The following is a 24,206-nucleotide window of genomic DNA, read 5'->3' as shown; positions in this document are numbered from 1 at the left end:
GTACATCACATATAAACAAAACATTTGGTAATTGGAGCTAACATAATAGCAAGATGCTAATCGAGGTTAGCCCCAAATGATGTCATATTTTAACAATCTGAGTATATCCGATTTGAATGGTACTATTCTTTTAAAATATTTAAATCTTTAAGGTTACATCATAAGGATCATTCTGCCTTTAATATTTCAATTAGGTGATTTCAAAATCCGTTAATTCAGCAATCTTTTCCTGTGCTCATTTTGTATTATCAAAATAATTACCTCTTATTTCCCCGGTATTCCCCTTTTCAGATATTTCCCTTCAGTTTTTGGCCCCAATTATTTTGTCCGCTTTCATCCCCGAGCTGTTCCCATCTCCTTCTATTCCTGTCACTACTGAGTAGTTAGCAGTTATTAATAACGAATATCGAATAGTTAACCCTCCTTCAATAATATTATAACACATTTAGTACTTTTTTGGAACATTTGGAATAGGTTTTCACTCCTAGAACCTTCCAAATATTGATTGAACACGTCATTTTTATAGTGTGTAAGTGTCTATGACACGACCCCATACTGATCCAATGTGTTTTTTACCAGTTACCTGCTACTGCAGCATAATATGATAAACATTATGGGCCACGTCTTACAAAGAGCTATCTTATTGATCCGATCGTCCTCAACTATATGGAAATCTATCCACATCATAATTTTGTCTTCAGAAAATGTGCAAAATGTACTTTGTGAACAAAGATAAGCACACTGCATTGTCAAGAAAACGATGAATGTGTGAATTATACATCATACCTAGAAAAATATTTTGATTAAACATGCATTTGAGATGTTGACGTTGCTGGCTTTCCATAGTTTCCATTAATCAGATCAATCGCAATTCTTTGTAAGACGTGCCCTGCTATTTAACAAAAATCATTCAATCTCATAATCTTTAATTCGGCACCAGCAGCACAATGCAAATGAAGATTAGAAACGTTTGCTAATACCAAGTTCGTAATCAAGCAACGCCATTAATAGATTCGACAATGAATTACAACCACAGTAAATATAGTATAGGGCTACTCTCAAAATGGTTTCCATCCAGTGGAGAAAAAATGCTTCATAAAAATAAATAATATGTGTCGACTTTCAAAGCAGACATTGTATACTCATCAATAGCCGTTGTCGGATCTTTTCAACTCACTGTGGAGTATTTTAAAGATTGTCAAGAAATGTCGAGACATTTTGTGAAAGGCTAACGTTTTGAAACAATCTCCATTAGGCAAATTTTATCACCTGATGACCCTTTTCACAAGCGAAATTACCATGAAGACGGATAAAGGTAACCTCTCAAAATCGCTGCTTTTGCTGAGTTTGATGTCATTAAAAAAAAACAATCAATCAATGTATAAGTCAAAATGTCTGTATAGCATCGTGCTGAGGATCGTTACCTACCACGGTTATCCCCTTCTTACAGCCTACATTTATCTTCTCTTGATCCATGCTTGAGGATTAAACAACAACGCTTTCCATTTAAGGCTCAATAATTCCTTCGACGTCACCTAGGTCAAAGGTGCTGCATCGCCATTTTTGGTGTGTCGTGCGCAAACACAAAAATAATGAATACATCGATCGACCCTTCATATTCCATTTTCTCTCTCTGACATTAAGGTGACTTGTAGTCACTGTTTTAGAAAATCCACAAATGACTATGTCAGTCCTGCATCCATGCAATATGGTGCCGTATATTCTGCATAATGCGTTCTTGTCATTATTCTTGCCCTATTATCATACCAGTGTCAGATTGTTCGGATAGTCTTCGATCACGTCAATGATCCGCAGCAACGATTGGCCCTTTTTTGCTATCAAAGTTGACGATGACATTTCACAAAGTTCACGAACCACAGTAACCATGGAAACAATGTCAATGTTCGAAACTGTGAGGTGCTATCAGTCACGTGCAAAGAAGTGTTGGAAACATGATAAGTCAGTGCAGATCACTGAACTGTAATATAACAGATCAGTGGTGCAGATGAGCATCATCAGTGATCTCTTTCGTAGCCAGTGAACGCCAAAACACGACATCCTGATTGGTCAGTTGACTGTGACGTATCATAATCACAAAAAGTGATTGGTTGGAAATCAATATGCCATCATTCCACAATGGGAGCTCATGGTAGAAGACAGTGCCAGCTAGCCACAGGTTTGTTACCGGACCGAATCATGTCATTCCAGTGAGCCAGCTCTTCCCCTCCAGTACCTGGCCCAACCACGGCTTTACCCAAAACCTAAAATAAAGAAAAGATAATTTAGGATTTATGTATCATATAGAAAAGTGTGAAAATGAAACAGGAGATTCCTGAGATTTCTAATTTGCAGGAGCTTTGAAATGAATACTGAGACCGAGTGGTCCGGGCTCAAAGACATCTCATCATAAAAATTTTCTTCATGGATGATCGACAATCATTTAAAAATTAGCGGGAAAAATATCATATCCTGCTGACGAAAGTGACTGGATCGTATAATCTGGAAAAGAGCGCCATCATAATTCATATTCTATTTTGTAAGTCTCACCTCGTTTTGTCCGAATCTGTTCTCGTGGATGACCTGAAACTCGATTGTAAGATGCTGTAAGAAGTCCGTGTCGACATTGAAGACGAGTGCCTCATTGAATACAGGAGATCGCGTTCCATGCTGTGTCGAAGTCTTCTTCTTCTTCAGTCGCTTACTCATGTAGAAAATTGAAACCTTCACGTATGGATCTGATCAAGAAAAATTCTATCAGTTAATACAAAGTCATGAGCGCATGTTATTTCAATAATGGCGAAAAAATAGGCCGACAGAACATAAAAAACTAAGTTATCAAAAATAAACATGTGATATCAATATGTACTAACATATCACGAAATAAGAGTAAATACACAAAAGAAACCTAAAAATGGGCTAACATTGGCGTAATGATCGAGTCAAAATATTGAGAGGAGAGGGTATAACATGGTGAATATGGGACAATGTCTAGAAAGTCGCGTGAAAGCGAAGATTTGGGACGTTATGAAATAAAAATTTAATTTGTGATAGATTTTGATATAATATTTATTTGATGTTTAGAGGATGTAGCTATATAGGAATTCCAGTGGATGATGTGAAACTGTACTTGGGATCTCTTTTTTGACTTCGATTACATTTATATTTGTAGTTGCTTATAATTCTGTATGTCTAACAGACTGTTGATGCGCTGGCGCCATTGGCGTATCTGGATGGTGCGATCGCTCAATAAGACATCACTATTACTGTTATTGTTATTACTTATACGCCAGTGTCTAGAGTAAGAATATTTCCTACCAGCAGTTTGCTTTCCCTCGGCGGTGTTGACGGTGCGTAGGTTCCTTGCTTTAAGAATGACCACTGTAAGACGTTCAGCACTTGGCAGGTAGGACAGAGAGAACATCAGATCACCAAGAATATGAGACGGGCACTACAAGACGAAAAAAAGACAAACGAATTAATTCCATGATGATTATCATTGATCAGGGGTATAGCGCCATAGAGGCAATCGCCACAGTGAAAAAAAAGGGAAAATAGAGAAAGAGGAATAAAGAAGGTAGATGAATATAAAACACAATTTCGCCTTTCACCTTTGAAGGCGTGTACATATATTTTTTAAATAATAATCATTCTGGAAGCATTTCTGTATTTCGTATAATGTTATGTGAGGACTTCATTCAAACCTTTGTAATAATCAGTTTTACGCGGGTGCGTTCCTTGACCCATTTTATGAAACTAACATTGAAAAGGGTAAGTCTGCCGCGTTCATTGAATTCATTCTATTTGTTCATAAATAAGGAATTACCTAGCTGTTCGTTTGACATTTGGCCATTCTTGGAAATGACAGTTATCATGGCACTTTTTTTCAAAATTCCGTCCACAGTAACGTAAAAATTACCATTTTCATTGTGATTTGTTTTTGTTTGATTAGCCCCCCCCCCCTTCAAAACCTTTCCCAGCCCCCTGTGATTTAAAAAAAAAACGAGACGGAGATTCTACTCTATTCTTTCTTCAAATCCCTTCGGCCTTTCACTGACAATAGATGCTACTGTATCAACCTACCAGAGTAGTGCATACAGAAGGCGGGGTCCGGATTCCTTTCCACACCTCCAGTTTCTCAGTCAGATCCACGTGCGCCAAGGGTAGGTCGACGATACCAATACACTCGTCCCGCGAGAATTGATCGTAATCGTTCAAATAAACACGCACCGTCTGCCGATGTATATCTAGTTCGGGTATCTCAAAGACGAAACTTTCCCGAAATTCCGGGAATACCGTTTTCCGGTGAACCTGATGGGGGAATCGGAGAAATGAGTTGTTACTTTCTACTACATGACAACAACTATCAGGAATTTGATTATCTTTTGGAAAACATCAAGTGTGTTGCTCGTTTGCTTTGCTCGCTCAAATAATTTAGGAATGTTGCCCATTACGCCATGTCATCCTGCCTCTGGTCCCAAATGGTTTACCTCATTACGTCACTGTTGTGACAAATGCAGAAATGCGGCCCATGAAACAAAGGACAAATTACAAAAATCTTATAAATAATAATTACGAGAGACGTTATGGAGATTTGTTGAAATACTAGGAAAGTATCATTACCTTGCTTTGTAACGTTTTAGATGCATGTGGTAAAACGCACACTTTGCAGTAAGGATCGGCCGTCCCGCTAAAATCTCTAGGCTGAAGATTACGAGCTTGGATCAGTCTTACTGTTAGTAGACCCATCTCAGAGTTGTATTTTAGAGAGAAGTTCATGATGCCTAACGGGGGCCCTTCCTGGGATATTTTCCGAGGTGGAGACTGAAATGGGATACAAAGGAATTGTTATATTTACTAAGGGAACGATAATGAGATATGGTATAGCTTATTGACCAAAATAAAGGGGAGGGGGTGGAGGTGTATTCTCATACACCCCACCCATACATCATTGAGCTATAGCTCTATGCATACATTCACCATCATCCTTCACGCACACCCTCACATGCAAACCATGACCTCAACATACACATAAACGCGCTATACGCAAATTGATGGGGGTCGAATCAACTGATGGGACCGTTATGCCTGCTTCATTCAACCATCGTGTTAGATCAGTAGGTGTATATGAATTATGCGAGAGTCGTTAAAAGTATTTAATATTTTGTTTCAATCAAAGTTAACAATAAGAATGAATTGATTTTAGGTAAGACACCATTCTACCGGGCATCTTCATATCTACTGTAGATATCATGGTGTATTTCATCTGGCAACAAAGTGGGAAAATGTCGACAAAAAATAGAGCAAAGAATACCAACTAGCTCTCTGAAAGATCGCTTTGAAGGTGTTTTTGTGAAGTTGAACAAGAAATAGTGATTCTGAAATACTCACCGACATTTCTTTGTACATGTGAGAGCTTGGGTCGAGTTGGGATGGATCAAGTTTTCTACTCATAGAGGGCGTCCTTGGGCTGACTGGTGGCTGTGCCTTCTCGATGGATAGATCACTTATGGTGCTCGAAGGTGCTGGATATGGGAGAATAAAATAGTAGACAGAGCGGTTACAAAAACAGAGAAAAAACACAGGCATACATACAAACAGACAGACAGAGAACAAAAACAAATTACGAAGTCCGCACCCTTGCCTGATCCACGGAGGTAAATGTGTTCAACTTTGAGAAAATTGACACCCCAAGATATTAAATCATGAACAAGATTTTATTGTGGCTATCGGTGGACTGACGTCACTAATCGTTTAACATCTCTGAAGCACTGATCATCTTCAAACTAAGAAACAGGCCCGTATATACACATGCTGCAGGCTATAGGTCATTATGTCTCGGTGCTAAACACGTCAGCACATTCTCTGTCTTACTACATTATCATTCTCACTCTAATTATGATTGTGAAATAAAACAAGGTTACTCTTTAATGTTACATAACCCCTTGGAGGTCATCTGCCATTATATTCTACACCCGAAGGCCGCTAGCTAGATATCAGTGGAATTATGACCAAATTTCAATGGAAAGTATATCATAATATGAATTGGCGAAAGTAAAGAGAAAAAAAGAAATAAAATAATGGGTATGAGGAGGAGGAGGTGGAGAAGAATAAGAAGAAAGAAGAAGAAGAAGAAAAAAGAAGAAGAAAAGAAAGAAAGAAAGTACATTTCGTAATCATGTTTACAATGAAAAAAATGCATAACATATGCAGGATTGAAACGTAGCAATGAAATGAAAAAAAAATGGAGGGGCCTACTAAAAAGCAGAGCTTGTAAAATGTAGACCCCCTATCAAAACACAAATAGAGTAAAATAATCAGCAAAATTCTATAAAATTATATAGATATAAACACTGTAACACAAATGTATTTACACTATATACAAAATTAAATATTGACTTCAAAAAATAATCAATATTACCGTGGATAAGTATGAAGTTCACAAATATTTGATTGAATCAATAAGAATTCAGTAGAAATTTTTTGATGAGTAATTTAAATCGTATAAGATTAGCTGTCTCTTTCATTTCTCTGTCCAGAGAATTCCAGAGTTTTGGTCCTGTGAAAAATACAGTTTTGCTAGAAAATACTGTTTTACTTTTAGGTAAGTGATAGTCATTTGATTGTGTCGTATTATATGAATATAAACTATTGTTTCTCATAAATTTCTTTTGTAGGACATTAGGTACACTATTTCTATCTAGCTGATACATGAATTGGAATAGTTGCAAGCGGTACAGGTCATTGATTTTAAGGATACGTTTCTGACGAAACAATTCATCCGTATGAATGATGGTTATTCAACAAAAAAAAAACATGGCCGCCGCCGCCACCGGAAAAGCGGCGCCTATAGTCTCACTCTGCTATGCAGGTGAGACAACAAAACGAAGAAGAGAATAATGAAAACTCATGAGTTATCCCGGTAATATTTATCTTATAATATCTTTTTCTCGGGTAATACCTACTAATTCCCATCAGAAATTCAATCTGGGGACCTGAAAATGTCATTAGCAATTTTTAACCTTATTAGACGAGTGCTTGTGTTATCGATGATGTTCATGAGTTCTACGGAAATGTAATATTTATCACATTTCGTTATTTTTTTACTTGTTATGCCTCCTTAGACACGACATTCGAAATTCCATAAGAATAACCACTTGATGGAAGACATGTCTATTACTGCCATGGCAACAGAGCTAACAGCACTGAAATATTCATCATTATGATAGCAATGATAAAGATCATTTTTATACAGAATGATAGAATTATGATACGATACATGCATAAAGTCTAGAGGCTATTCTTTCATGAACTTTTGAAAGGATTATTTGACATATTTTATAGACTAATTCCCTCTAAAAATACTTTTTTTTTGCTAAATCTGATCGATGAGAAGCTTTAAAACTATTTCCATAGGCTTTGTGGAGATACACAGGAAATATATTCGTCGCGGAAACATTATCATTTCCGAGATTAGAGTTTTATAAGTAAAAGTAAGCTCAGAAAATATATGTCTTCATAATTTTGTTGAAACATAGATTGACAGTGGGAAAACCATGCATGTTAATCACGAAATTCAGGAATGCTTCGTTAGAGACATATAAATCAAACAACACTCAATTGTTAGGTGCCACTTTAGGAAACTTATTATTGTTGGTGCTACTTTCCATTTCTTTTTTTTTCTTAGGCCTATATACTGCTGCTTCGACTACTATACTACTACTACTACTACTACTACTACTATATTACTACTAATACTACTACTACTACTACTACTACTACTACTCCTACTACTACCATGACTTCTACTACGATACTACGATACTACTACTACTACTACTACTACTACTACTACTACTATTTTACTACTACTACTACTACTACTACTACTACTACTACTACTACTACTACTACTACTACTACTACTACTACTACCATGACTTCTACTACGATACTTCTACTACTACTACTACTACTACTACTACTACTACTACTACTACTATTACTACTACCACTAATACCACTACTACTACTACTACTACTACCATGACTTCTACTACGATACTACGATACTTCTTCTACTACTACTACTACTACTACTACTATTACTACTACTACTACTACTACTACTACTACTACTACTACCACTACTACTACCATGACTTCTACTACGATACTACGATACTTCTACTACTACTACTACTACTGCCACTACTACTACTACTACTACTATTACTACTACCACTAATACTACTACTACTACTACTACTACTACCATGACTTCTACTACGATACTACGATACTACTACTACTACTACTACTACTACTACTTCTACTAACACTCCTACCATTACTAAGAATATAATTACTGTTACTCTTACTATTTCTACTTTTTTACTACTACTATACTACTACTACTACTTCTCTATACTACTACTACTACTACGATACTACTACTATAAGACTCACTTCTATACTATACTACTTGTTTCTTATAGAGTTGCAATGAGATGCATGCATGTAATGATGAGACCTTTATCATGATTATAGGTAAATATTTCTTGATACGAAATGCATTTCGCTATCTAAATGATATTCATCCTTGTAATTAATAATAATTCGTTTTTTATCTTGAAATCAGTCTCCCTTACCTCGGGGTATGGTAAAGCTTGCGGGATAAAGAGATAGAGGAGGCGTGGAAGAGGAAGTCGTTGATTCTGACCTAGAAAGAAAGAGTGAGATGAACTGAACATCAGTGAGGATATTGAACAAAATCTAAATCAATACTAGAAATATTTCAAGTATAAATATTTCTTTTAAAAAGATATTAGGTTAATCTAAAAAAGCTCCCAGTTTGGAATATAGCAACAGAGTATGGAAGCACAGTAATTTTTTTTAAATACACTTTTACTAAATTCTTAATAGGTAAAACGAGAATAAAAGAATTATGAAGTACATGTAGTATAACATTTTACAGCAGTAAGGAGGTCAGGTAATCCATTAATACTATCAAATATTGCAAACAAACTATTATGGTGATACCCATTTATTTAAATGTCTTCAATAAGACGATCATCAAAGGCGGATTCAGCCACATATCCTTGGTGGGTAGAAGAAACACGAAGTGATTTTTTTTATGTGAAGCGCCGCCCTTTTTGAAAGTGTTAATTAGTAGATTTTTTGTTTGGTCTTGTCCAATTAAAATAGGAAGACAACAGGTCTCTGTAAAGTGACAACTAAAAAAATGAAGATTTATATTTTAAGTCCCACTCGATTGCGAAATCCTAAATATGACCTAATGGATTATTTTCATTCAATTAGTTCAGTCGATGGGATCGGAACATAAAAAAAATCTTTTTAAAAATACATTCTTATAAAGCCTTGGAAGTGAAACTCTTCTACTTACCCGTCAATAGAACTATCAAATCGTCTAAAAGGCGGGAGTTTCATTCCCGGTGTGAAGTCATCGTCTGAGTTTGGTGGTTCGCTAAGAAACAATGGAGGATGCGCTTCGAAATCACTCTCGCTTTCTTTATCCTTTCTCATCTTCCCAGGCGTTTTAATGTAGCACACGCAGACGAGGACAGTGAGAACGATCCCCAGGGTTAAAGCAGCCGAGATGGAGGCGATTATGAGGTAGACTTCCATGGCGATGACGAGTCTCGCGGACGAACGTCGGAATGATGCTTGGTAGGTCACTGCGTGATGAGCGAGATCAGATTGCGCGACTAACACTGTGATTTCAAAAGAGAGAACAAAGACAATTTACGATGCTTGATGAGACCAACAACTGATGTCTGATATGGAAAAGGGGGGAAGTGAGAGAGACGAATTATGATTCATCAGCCGAAATGGAGATGGGCTTTAAGATAAGTGAATGAGAAATGGAATAATTATTTCACTCATTATGCATTTACTAGTTTGTTCGTTCCGGTTCAAGATTAACATCTTCATATTTCCAATGTCAGAATTATATCGAAATTTCTTGAATAAATGCAGTTGTTTAATCTGCTCATTAAAGAGGAAACTATAATTCATCTCGCTTGCAAAGTGAAAAAGGCTGTGGATTGAGGCCTTGCCAAAGGACACTAGACCGCGGTGAGATTCGAACCCACGACTGTCTGGTCTATAATCATTATCATTGTACCTCTATCATTCAGTTAAGAAACATTACGTCACCTTCTGGTAGCCTATCAAAATACCCTGCACGTCGAAACCCCTTTATCATCATTATCATCTTATAAGCCGTCGGTCCTCTGGTCATTTACTTTCAATCATTTTTTTTTAAACATCCATCACTACCAAAACGAGAACAAAAAGATCATATGCGTACAAAATGAACTTAATTTTTTGTTTCAATTAGCCTATACCTGGTACAATATAGTGCTTTCTTCAATATTGAATAAAATCAATATTTGTATAACATAAATAATAAAAAGTAAATCTAATTGAAAATCTATTTGAACAAAAGAACGAACAAGGTAACTTGAATTTAAAAATGATGCACTATGATTCAATTGTAGTAAGGAGTAACGACCGCACCTACCACGATTTTTAAATAATTAACATTCGTATTCGCTGTATCCACTGCTTATGAATATTATCAAATTTTCAATCAAGAGTAGAAGCTCTCTTTAACAGGTTAAAAGGTGATTAACAGCGATTACACACCCATAGAGTTGGCGCGTTACGAGGACGTGCAATTATAAGTAGATCCGGAGGCGTCATTAAGGTGTATGGTTTTTTGTCATTAATATTTTCAAACTTTGCTGTTTCTACTACCACCACGAACACTCTTAACACGTTGCTTTATTCAACGTATTTCTATTTACGGGATGAACTCGTTAAAAAAAAACAATTCGTCACTTGAGGGAGGTATCATTTTCGACAATACAGGTGCATCCAAAATTATTTCGAGGTTCCTAGTAACACTAATCAACTTAGCAGCATTTATATTCAAATCAGGCAGTGGTTGATGCAGCCCCCTCCCTCCTCCCCGAGGAAAAATGAAAAATAGAAAAGTGTTACAAATATTTTGCCCTCCCCCCTTCCTGGCGTCTAGCGTCAAAATTACCAGTCGACGTTCTGAGAGGACCACAACAAGCATTTAACACCATGTAGTGTTAAAGCGACGGTGTAGCTCAACACTCATTGGTGTTATTGTAACATTTTGTGTTTGGTGCTTTAAACAGTATTGATGATAGGTTTTTATTCAACACCGTACTCTCTACAGTTAGTGGCGTAAACTGTTTAATCCAAAATTTATACCATATTCAAGTGTCTTTCTCATCCATAAAGTGTCAAGTTAAACACTTACTATGTCTAAATAGTAAAAAGCTTTCTTGATTAACATGCACAATTTATATTGACTGGATCAGTGGCATGCCGTGGGTCATGGGGGGGGGGGCACTAGCACAATTTTTTTAGTCACCTAGTGGGAGCGCGAAGCGCGGTCAATTGTCAGTATACTGACCTAATAGAAGCCTTTTAAGGACTGTGCCATTAATCAGATATGTATCTCACACTGATTAAATAATGCGAGCTGAAAATTGTTGATATTAAAACATAAAAAGGGACATTATTAGCAATTTTTTGTAATCATGACACGTACCTATCTCACTAAACAAACAATGCATGCGCGAAGCGCTAGCTGAAATTTTTGTATATAATGACCCCTATCAGGGACATTTTAAGGACTATAGTTTTTTAGAATGAATGAAGAGCATACATATCTCACCAGTCATCAAATGCGTACGTCAAGCGCTTGCTGATTTTATAAGAATTATACCTAAACACATGAAGCACTTTTTGTACTATTGTAATCATGAACATGATACGTATCTCACTAATCAAATACTGCGAGCGCGAAGCGCGAGCTGGAAATTTGTGAAATTCAGACCTGAAGAAGGGCAATCTCAGGCTTGCTCGAAGGAATTCACTGAGACCATGCGTATTTCATTTCAAATGATGCGAGCGCGAAGCACGAGCTAAAAAAATGATACGTAAATAGACAAATTTTAAGGACTGTTTTCGGGAATTCATGAAGAGCAGCCATATCTCACCAATCCACAATGCGAACGTAAGCGCTAACTGGGAATATTTCATATTCAGACTTTAAAAAGGGACAATCACTTTAAGTCGTCATGAAAAAGAAGCATGTCACTACATAAAACAATAATAACTCGAAGTGGGAGGAATTACATTTGGTGTATAATATTGACTTAAAAACAGAATGTTTTAGTACATCAGGATTATATATTTCATTGAACAGACATTGTGAGCACCAGGAATGATGAAAACATAGTACCTCAGCAAAATATCTTTCATAAAGTTATGAAAAAAATATTTATGTAATATAATATAATATAATATGATAAAATATACTTATAATACAATATACACTAGTTTCTTCTTCTTCTACTACGTCCCCCCTCTTTTTCTCCTTTTCCCGCGGTTATTCTTTTTTTGGCCAGCCGATTGTTATTATTTTTTTTTTTGGGGGGGGCACCTTCCCCATGCCCCCCCCCCGTAGTTACGCCACTGGATTGGATAATGAATGGTCATTGTGATAGCAAACAGTGTTACCGGTATCAGGCTTGGTACAGCGCGCTGATTGACGAAATCATGGTGTATTTTCAAAAGTGATATATGAGTGGTCTGTCATGGCGGTCGCCGGTAAAATGTGTTAAAACGGTAAAACCACCGATGTTTAAATGGAATTAACGATGTAAATCATCTTTCATTCATCTAGATTAAAAAATACACGTTACGTCGGCCATTTTGTTTAACCTCAACATATTTACAACAGCATCACAAAATGGTTAACATGACCCAATTATTATGAAAATTATACAAAAGAATGCCACGATTTACAAATGCCTTCCTTGACAAAAATACATTCGGATGCCCTTATCACATAATAACAAAATGATACAAATCTATCGCATCTTTGCACTCGGTAATCGAATTGCAGTACCTCAGCAGCTAATAACAACAGCATTTCCCTTGTCAATGTGATTTCAATATCTACTTGGCTAAAGTGCAGATTGAAAATGGGTTTGAATCAAACTGAATTTAATTGAATTCAAGGATGAAACTGCATGGGATGGGCGTTACAATAAACATGTCACATTTCTGTCTTAATAGCAACCTCTCTTATGTGATCGTGAGTGGGTGGACTTTACCGATGTTCACAGATAATAGATTCGATCATTTCTACTGCTACATTGTTATTAGTGGCAATTAATTTGCTGTATACCGGTGTGGACTTTTTTTTACATTATCATTGACTATCTCAAGAAAAACATATGAAACATAGTCACGTTTCTTGTGGCATTCAAAATCATGCAGCTTTCTCTCTAATGTCATGGGTGGTAATTGTCTGATTAATGATTATATAGTAGTATATTTACTACCCATGAAACGAGTGTGTTTCCCGGTATATACAAGGGCAAATTTTAATCATTCAATCTCTGATAGAACTCACGTGTAAAGATTCTGTTTTACCTGATAATTTCATGGGAATTCGGTATGGTTCAACAAGAATATAAGCATGTATGAACATATGCTATTTCATATCATCTTTTATGTCACATGCTTTAAATCATGGTTTAAATCACGTTACCTCACAGCTGCACTGCTGTAGAAAAAATGATGTTTCATCAATTAGCTTTGCATTTTCCTTGCTAAATTTCAATCCCACTTTATTCCTTATTTTGTATTATTCGTGATTAAAATGTTCATGCACTAAGTCATGAAATTTTATTTATTTGTTTTAAACAAAGCCCCCCTAAAAAGCAAATAATAATAATAAATATATAAATACCCACCAGTAAACAGTGAAATATATAATTTGTTCTATTTTTTTAACATATGTAGAAAAGAAATGACATCTTAATGGAATCATATTTCAAGAACCCACTCAACAAGAGGCGGAGATGGAACATGAATTGAAACTTCATCATCATTTCGTATTCACAAAATTCATTGCGTTTGTTGTAACGAAGAATTAAATTTTTCACATTCTTATCCTCAGCTATAATTTACAAGATTGTTTTTCTCATTCATGTTAGCATTAAAGTGATTGGTTAACATTGGTTTGACTTTTAAAAAATCTGAGCTAGAACGGGTCACACTTGTCACCAGTGTCTGTGATATGTGACAAAAATGAAGCCCAGAAAAAATTGCGTTCGAAAAAAAAATTATTGAGAGCTTCAAAAATTGAAATATAAAGTGACCGGAAACACCATCTTAATTTCATCCCATACACTAATGTGTACTATTTAGGTGTCTATAAAACGCCTATTTACAAAATCGGGGTTGCCTTGTAGTTTTAGCTTTTCATTCTCAATAATGGTTGTTTTCAGGGTTTATTAGTTCTAATACATGCACTTGTACACATGTTTCATCTTGGTTTGAGAATTTTTTAAATCAGCTGCTCACAAAGCTAAACAATACCTTTAAGCATCACTCTCAAACAGACGCAGATCTATGGGGAGAGGTCGGGGCTTTAAGGATGAAGCCCCCCCCCAAAAAAAAAAAAAGAGTGGTAGGCCCCAATACAATTGTTCTCTAAAAAGTATATTGTTAATAACTTAATTATTCCATCGACCCCCCCCCCCTTCCTCTCGTTCTCTGTTTTTGTGTGTGTGTGTTAATTTTTAAATCAGCTGCTCACAAAGCTAAACAATACCTTTAAGCATCACTCTCAAACAGACGCGGATCTATGGGGAGAGGTCGGGGCTTTAAGGATGAAGCCCCCCCCCAAAAAAAAAAAAGAGTGGTCGGCCCCAATACAATTGTTCTCTAAAAAGTATATTGTTAATAACTTAATTATTCCATCACCCTTCCCCCTTCCTCTCGTTCTCTGTTTTTGAGTGTGTGTGTGTTTTCTTCCTGTTGTGAATGATCATGATTCCATAAGCATGGTCACGTGAGCCATCTCTGCACTTCGAAATCACCTGATCTCTCAAAACTCACGTGTTTGCCAATAATTCTTAGTTCTCTTATCAGATTAAGCTTCGGAAATTCTCCCAATTTACGTGTGAATTCTTTTCTTTTATATTGATTGCAACTATTTTGGCGCCCACGAAGCGTATTTTGATGATTGTTTGTCGTGCTTACAAAACGTGCTCACGATCGTTTAAAATCGTAAAAATACAGTTGAATTTTTGTATACGCCCTTTGTTATTCTTGTCATTTTCCACTCCATTGCTTTGAACGCACATTAATTGCACACACCTATCTCGCTTTCAATACTTTCCTATCTATCCTTCCACATCTCTCTTCCTATTACTAATGTGATTAAAACAAAAGTGGTCACGTAGTTACTGACATTAATAGAAATTTCTGAGAGTATCGCTTTTGATACGGTGCACTTTTTATAAGAATTGTGAAAGGGCAATGCAAGCAAGTAAGCGCCCCAAAATACCTTTTTTAAATCAATAACATAATCAGTTGATCATATTCTTTGAAATAGAATTTGAGAGTAAACGTGTCAAAGCTACCCGATATTAAGGGAAAATCATTGATGTTTATCATTATAAGAAATATAATTACTTTGTTCAATTAAATAATATTAACATTTCCTGTGGACACATTAGCTCAAAACCAATGTTAATCACTGCCACTATCTCCATCATGATCATCATTATCTCCATAGATTCATCTTCACTATTGTCACTATCATTATCATTCTTTAAATTAATATCATCTCCAAAACTGATAATCATTCTGCTACTAGTACTTAAATGTATCTAATCAGATTAATGAATTTGATCTTGGGTTTTCATTTTTTTCAAGCAATCTGCTAATGATGAAAACCCTTCTCCTGCTAATTGTGAACATAATAATATTTTCGTAGTGGATCACGTTTTGTGATCCAAAGTCGCAAATACTGTGGTAGGTCTATAACCGAATCCACATTTTCATACAAGTCATTTCGGAGCCCCTTAAATCCCATTACATGCATGCTGTCTTCACGATAATTAATCAAGTGACAAAATTTATGGCAAGAGTGACTGTCAGATATCACCAAGCATATTTTTCTTAAGAGCAAAATTCCATCGGAACGTATATCTACCTCAAGATACCCTTTCTCCCCTTTCTCGATATTTTGATCATACCCTTCTAATTAATCCTTGCTCTACATGACATTTCTATCAACTTTGAAATCTCATGAGATGAGATGGAAAGCAATCCCAAGATTTCCCAAGACAGACGCACTGTCTCTATAATTTGTTTATGCTTGTTGTCACGAGGAAATTGTGTATCAAGTACGATAAATGCAGTAGATAGGATCTAGTGATGATACAGTGTTTCAAAAGAAAAAATAGGGCTTTTGAGTGTGACGGTCGCTAATTTGTCTTTAATTGAGTTAAGAAGAACATAATATTGATAATCTCAACTGAAAGAAAATAGTGGTAATTTGCCGCTGAAATTCATCACTTTTTACTCACAATACCTTCCGATTTTCATCATTCAGCCAAAAATGTTGCGCTCCAAAAGGACAGGTTTCTTACTAATAGCAGGGGCGTCGCTCCTAGGCCCCATCCCCTGACTATAGGGGCTCTGGGGCGGGGTCCCTTGACCCCAAACTGCGGAAGATGCTTTCGCTTTCAATGTGAATGCTTATTTTCTTGCTCTTCCCAACCTCCCTACTTCTGTAGACGCTACTGATGTAAATGTCAGACAACTTTAAAATCCAATTCTAAATCGAATACCAAGGAAATTATTGACAACGGCTCGAAGCAACAACATTTTTCTCAAGTCACCAGATAAGGTCAATTTTTGCAAAGATCACTGAATTTCATTCAGAAGAGAGATATCACAATCATGATCGTATAAGCAATTCAGGATATCTCCGTGTTGACGTTTTCTTAAAAAGCAAACAAACAATCTCCAAGACACGTGGACACAAGTCTTTAAAGTAAACCAGTTACTGATTTGATTGGATAATCAAATCACAATTGGCTCAATATGTTAAATTTACTTATTAACACGGGCTTGCTCGCTATATTGAGTCATTCTTATTGGCACCATGAGCGCAAAAATCAAATTATTGTTTTGTCAAATCTGTTCAATCAAACGGCTAAATGTAGTAAAAGCAAACTCAAACATTGACCACAAGAAACAAAGATGTACTCAGCTTTTTCCTTGTTTTTTTTTTCTTTCTTTTTCTTAATTTTTCCTGATCACTCCAATCTTTTGTATATATTTTGATTTATCCTTGGTTTTTTATGAAAAGGCCTGGTCACACCGCCCGAGCGTTGTGGGAGCGGTCGTGGAGCGGTAAGGAGAGAGGGTCGAATTTCGCTCACAAAATTGGGGAAAAAATCGCAAAACAAAATAACAATCGAAATCGAAAATGGTGAACGGTAGCGAGCGGTGATGATTTTGCGCTCCACGACTGCTCCAACAACGCTCGGGCGGTGTGCACTTGACCAGGCCTTTACTTTTATAGTGAAATTTGATGTAAATGATTTATTTATTGATGATTTATCAATAAAACATTATTTAAAAATTGAGAATGACAGAATCTGAAGTCAAAATTCTTCACTAATTTTGATAAAATATTTATAAAAAAAAAACCTACTTTAATTTTTGTTAGATTCTAGATTGTCTGATTTTGAAGTTTTATTTGATTCTTTTGTGATATATCTGTTTATCTGGTCGTCATGATCACAGTTATGATTATTGAGGATCTGATGATATTGTTGTTTCCCATTCTCAGTGGGACGCAATATTGACGAAACAGATACAACGGATTATCAATATAATTTCATAAGGATCCACTGAAAATAAATAGCGAAGACTGTGGATTTGTTGTCCATTGAAAAAAGATTTATTGATTTTACTGTAGATCTCTCATCGATATTTTTACACCTGTCCGAAGAAGTGCAATGCAAGTTGAATCTGAATTATCAGCCATTGATGTTTACCAATGCTGTTAAATCTCGGTATCGGGAGGTGTGTAGTACTACAGGGGCATTCATCAAGGGATATACTGAGAGTAATGGGGGTATACAGATAGGGGCTTAGCCGGTTGTCCCCGCCCCGGAAAAATGCTATGTTAAGATTCTCATTTTTAAACAAAAACCTCTAAATTTATTTTCTTCTGTACACCATGTTCTGGCCCTCGTCATTTTTTTTACTTATTACGCACTCTAAACTAAAATTTTACCCAACATTGTGCCAAATGTGAACATGCATGTTGGTTGGGTAAAAAGATACCAAATATTTTTTAAATTGTACACAATGTTGCGATGACATTTACCCATATGGGGTAAAAAAAATACCCAGCAAACATGTATGTTCCCTTTCTAACAATATTGGGTAACATTTTACTCTGTTTCAGAGTGCGCCGTTGTGTGTAAGAACTTATCTACACCTTTTAAACTCTTTCATGCCTACTTATTTTGTAATAGATATTCCTATAGTAATGGTGCTGTGGTGGTAAATAAAAAGAACTCTTCGAATTCCATTCATGCTAAAAGAGGGCTACTACACTTTATTCTACAAGGACTAAAGTCATATTTTCCATGGATATTTTTATTAATTCGAACCTCCTCCCCGCAAAAAAAATAATGACAAAATGAAATTAATAAAAATAAAGAAATCACAGGGAAATTTTTGCCTTTGATAACAAATAAATAAAAATTAAAAAAATACAGTATTCAATGTAATATAGAAAAATAAGATTGATATTTGTGATGTATAGTCAAATTGAAATTTATGATAAAAGTAATAATAAAAGAAATAATGATCACGTGAAGAAAACAATGCATTGGTCACCATCCTTTTCATCATAAGGATTAATAACACATATATTAATACTGTTCTATTTATGCTATTTATACTTAAAGGGACAGGTGATCTGGTTGTTTCTGATTCATTGATTCTTATTCGGATTCCGACTCTTGCTTTTATAAAGTATAAAAATACGTTTCTAATGGCATGTATATTGATATTGTATTGTCCGGCACCATCCTGTTTATGTAACACGTCTCTGAAGAGAGAGGGAGAGAGAGAGAGAGGGAGGGAGAAGGGGGAGAGAACGATGTATAATTCCAGATTTGACGTAAATAGTACATAGATTTGAATGAGTTGAGTTTGATATGAAGAGGTTACCATGGTTTCACTGACTTAGGTGAGGTGGATAGTGTGATATCAAGAATGCTAGAAGAAGACCAATTTTGAGATGTTTATTATTTTGTATTATATTTCAGCTGATAAATAATAAGAAAAATGATCCGCAGCCATAGCCGTAACCCATTATAAAACAACGGCAATGTTCTGAAATATACTATCGCCCAATTTCCACTAAATTAGATTAGATTTTGGATTTATTTATTTCCGTTCAACCAAAATGATATAATCCAAGTACAGTGGAAATACATGTTCAAAATAATACATACTCAAAATAATACATGCAGTTCTATAACATTTCATAAAAAATATTGAAGATAAAATTATCTGAAAAGCAGAGCTTGTAAAAAAAAGACAAGTCCCTAAACTTAGTTCCAATACTAATTAACATAACCTATATACAAGAGACGGACGGAAACGAAATTAAAATACATAATCTACAAAATACCAAAATAGGGTGAATAAGCGACAACAAAAAGTGGAAAGTAATTTGGATAACAATTGTAATGATAACGATGATAATGATAAAAATTTTAATAGAAATTATAAGAGTGAAACTAGGGAGGCAAAGGAAAGAGAGAGAGGGAGAAAAGGGTGGTGCAAATAAAACTGAAAATGAAAAGAGGAACATGGCAGGTACACCGGTCATATGGCACTGTAGTGACATTATTTAGGATATATAATAATATATACACAAATTTATTGATAAGTGAATGTTAGATGTAAATACGTTTAGTTACAGTTATATATTAGCTTGACTTGTGGGGTATTGACAAATTAGCATCTTTTTAAGTTTGCGCTTGGAAATATTATAATGCTTGGTGATTCTTTAAAGTCATTGGGCAGTGAATTCCAATACACTGGTCCAAAATGACAAAAAAGGTTTTTGCTAAAAGAGTACGGGTTGGGGGTAAATGATAACAATTACGTTGTCTCGTTGGGTAATCATGTATGGAGGAGTTTTTACCGAACATATTTGGAAAATTGTGGGGACATCATTTTTATTTAGTTTATACATAAATTGGGTGAGTTGGAAAAGATATAAATCATTCACTTTAAGAATATTATTTGGAAAAAAAATGCATGTGTGTGTGATTTGAAATTAGTTTGAAAAATTATTCTAAGGGCCTTCTTCTGCAACCACAGTATCCTTCGTAATTGTGTTGGATTGCACAACACCATGCCAAAATGCCATAATTAATGTATAGTAATATTAATGTATGATATAATGAAAGTAAAGCGTGAGATGGAAGAAAATATTTGTGTTTGTTAATAATTCCGATGTTTCTTGAAATTGTTTTGCATATATTATCAATGTGTGGTTTCCATGATAGCTTATTGTCAATAATAACACCCAATAATCTGGTCTGTGATACATTTTCAAGAAAAAAGTTAATCCTAGCTTTGTCAAACAATTAAAAAAATATAGTTTTCCAACACAAATTTTACGAAATATATTTTTAAACACTATCGTAGAGTTATAGGAAACATATTCTCTATCTACAATGTGCATTAATTGTCTTTAATGTATCCTGTTCCAGTCCATCTTATCTATTTATTTGAGTTATACCACAAGAGTTAATTTAGACCCCCTTGTTTAGAGTATAAATGAATAAATAAAAATACAAAAATAAATACATCTAGATGTTTTCTTATTCCTGACGACCACTTCATCTGTTCATTTTGAAGATTATATTAAATGTCATAAAAATATCATACGTCTAGGGGATGCAAATGTGATTATTCTCGTGAAACTAAATTACACTCGGAATTATATTTTAATAATGATTCATCTCTCAACAGAAGGTTAACAATAGAACTCATGAAAGAAAATCTTTGAGTTTGTTAATAATTCCGATGTTTCTTGAAATCTTCCACATTTTTGACGTGGTGTAGAGGTTCTGACTCTCGTCTTGTAATCAGAGGGTCGTGTGTTCGAATCCCACCATGGCCTGGCGTCCTTTGGCAAGGCGTTAATCCACACTTTGCCACTCTCCACCCAGGTGTTAAATGGGTACCCGGATGAAAGCCTATATGTAGTATGCCTAGCAATTGAGTCTTGGAACTCTTGTTGGAATGCTCCCCAGGGAGTGGAGAAGGTGCACACATTGTATGTGGGCATGCAAGGATCCGATTGGCGGGGTAATAATATGTCTGTAAAGCGCTAAGAGACGTCGTTCCGATGTATTAAGCGCTATATAAATTCGGATTATTTATTATGAAAGGGAGAACGCGGGAGCAAAAAAAAAACAATTTTACGGCCTAATAAGCCTACCATGCATAATGCGCGTAACATGAATATTTCATAAATCCTCATTGTGTATACAAATGGAGGGAGTTGCCAATTAGCGATTGCTCTTGCCAATTCTTTTTTATTGAAATTTCATATAATTATCACTTTTATACAAAGTCCAGGGACTTCTGACCGTCACCAGGAAAATCAAAATAACCTGATAACACGGTGCCATAATTATGATTTTAATCAGCTAAGTTATTATTGACCGGGGAGCGTTTCATGAAAGGACTTGTCAGACGTTTTATCCGACAAGTCCTGTTTTATCAGACAGTTACTATAGTAACAGTGCTTTTCAACCAATCAGAATTCAGGAAAGTTGTCAGATCTGACAACTTGTCGGACGAAAATATTGATGAAACGCCCCCCCCCCCCCCCTCCTGAAGTTGCGATGCATTTTCATCGAAATGGTGACGGTGTTTTCACAGGAAATGTTTGCTTCTAGACTTCTAAACAGGATGTATTGATAAGCATGCAAGGTTTGTTGTAATGTTGTGTTGTTTTGTAACCTTCGTTTAATTGTAAGTCAGGTGCATGATGTGTAAGGTTTTAAAAATGTATTCTTAATTTGACAATAAAATGCATTGTTGTTTATTATGTTATTGAGGCCGAACCCCTTTTCTCCTTTTCAATATTGATTGTGATGTATAAAGCTGTTATTTTCATTATGATTGTAGCAAAAATATTAATTATTAAAGAGAAAAACATGATGGCAATGATATTATTGATATGAATGATAATGATAAACGAAAATTTGAATATTATCAATGTACTAATGGTAACCATCCCATCTATCTCGTAATACTAATGATATTAATAAATGATAACATCATCATTACTATCACTGTTATTTCCTCCTACATAATAAATGATATTAGAATATTATACATATTGATACAGTAAGAATAACAATGAATATTGACAATAATAAAGTTAATAATAAACTTATAGTAATAATCATCATTATGATGCGTTTTCATTATCATCAAAACAACGACCAATGTTACCATAACAACAACAAGTGCTCCGATGACATTTAGCGTGATGTGGTATGAGAATACAAACATTTGTCTCTTTGCTTATGTTGTCCTTCTATACACTATATTTATTCACATTGTGTTGATTGTAGTGGACAACATGCTCTCTCTTGCTTTAACAAATTCGCCCTTTAGTTACCATGGAAACCCGTCCATGCGGAAAACCCTGTTCGGGAGGCCATTCCTATATTTTCTTCTTCTTTCTTTCTTTTTTTTCTTCAGGCGGCCAAACGGGATTAACTTTGGGTTTCCCGTTGCAGTGATGACAAATAAAATACTAAAGAGGTTGAAGTAACTGGGACATGACAACAAACAAGATAAAAGAGAAGGGAAACAAACGATCTTCCGTTTAATATTGTTATACATCGCCAACAATGTGTAATAATAGCACATGCAAATTTAAGTAAAATCAAAAAATGAATAAATATGCGGTTATCATATCTGGACCATCCTCCTATTATTTTGTTTATTCTTTATTGAGAATTTTTTTACATTCATTTCACTGTATATACTTTTTAAAATTCTCACCAATTTCGTTCAAGACGCTATCCAGGAACCAATCACAAGTCTTCTTTATGATTCGCAATCGATCGCAAACCTTTGTGTAACTGGACCCATGAAGACATAAATCAAATCTTTACGATTTACCACAATCTCGTTCGTCTTTTGAACGTGTCGTGTAGGCCATAAACATGATAAAGAAATAGGAAAGTATCTCGTCTCTAGTGCTCTAATTTAGTGTTTTGGGCAAATGGCGTAGTTTAATCAGTGGTTGCCAAAAATATACAAAATGAGTTTAATAATTCACGTCAAAACATGGACAGCTTAAAGCGATGGTAAAGACAACCCTTAGTCCAATTGGATGTGAATAGATGATAACGAGGTCTCCACTACACAAGAATTGAAGAAAATTATTATTAATACTTAACATCTCTTAACAATATTTTGCGTAGAAGCAATAAAAACTGAACGAAAATCATGAGGAAAAGAAAGAAGGAAGGAAGAGTAAAGCACAAATCAATTAATCAACAGCTGATTCAAAATTCATCATGAAGCTAGGGATGGGGGTGGCTGAAGATGAAAATAACATGCTTATCTTCTTTAAAGAATATTAATTAATGCTAGTGGAGTAGCGAGGCATTTTCAAGAGGCTGCATGATTGAGATCTGATGTAGCGCGAGTGAATGAAACCATGGACCTACCATAATGAAACAAATGAGCAAAAACAGAAAACATCAAGATTGGCTAAATTTAATTTAATCTCGTGAACTCAGCAGGATTTTCAACAAAATTCGATTGAAAATCGCGGAATTAGTATTAGGAGAGAGGGTACACTGGGGTATAAAAATGAAGAAATTATAGTTTGGGTGCATGAAAGAAATGACAAAACTTGACAATGTCAATGATAATAACGAATACGTTAAAAAGCATGCATTATGATAGTCTTCTATGTGTCGTTACAACAGATTTTCTTATTAGACATGTTAAATAAATAGAAATTATCATTTTACCTTTTCATCGTTCCCTTTATATTGAATAAAATGTTCCGGCGGAATGTGGAAGCTTAAATTCAAACGATTATTTTTGCAGTCTAATCGGACTTGACGAATATATTCCGGATTGGTAGTGAAAAGCTTGAAGCAGAGTTCATAGAAATCTGATGGACGGTCCCACCGCCTCTCTCAGAGCTTAGACAAGGATGTGATGAAGTGTGATGATGCGAATGAAATGAT

At 35.3% G+C, this 24,206-nt stretch overlaps 1 protein-coding gene across 1 annotated transcript; it reads right to left on the bottom strand.

The window, feature by feature from the left end:
• Positions 1-31: 31 nt before the first annotated feature.
• LOC121429266 (synaptotagmin-5-like) lies at positions 32-24,206 on the bottom strand. Its single transcript, XM_041626249.1, has 9 exons — positions 23,985-24,206; positions 9,404-9,731; positions 8,649-8,719; positions 5,389-5,522; positions 4,621-4,821; positions 4,081-4,308; positions 3,316-3,448; positions 2,548-2,735; positions 32-2,261 (listed from the first exon to the last, which is right to left on the bottom strand). Exons 2-9 carry the CDS (start codon positions 9,643-9,645, stop codon positions 2,145-2,147), a joined length of 1,314 nt encoding a protein of 437 aa, XP_041482183.1. The 5' UTR covers positions 9,646-9,731; positions 23,985-24,206; the 3' UTR covers positions 32-2,144.

The sequence above is a fragment of the Lytechinus variegatus genome, chromosome 15, assembly GCF_018143015.1.
Source record: "Lytechinus variegatus isolate NC3 chromosome 15, Lvar_3.0, whole genome shotgun sequence".
NCBI lineage: Eukaryota > Metazoa > Echinodermata > Echinoidea > Temnopleuroida > Toxopneustidae > Lytechinus > Lytechinus variegatus.
This window is presented reverse-complemented; position numbering and strand designations above follow the sequence as displayed.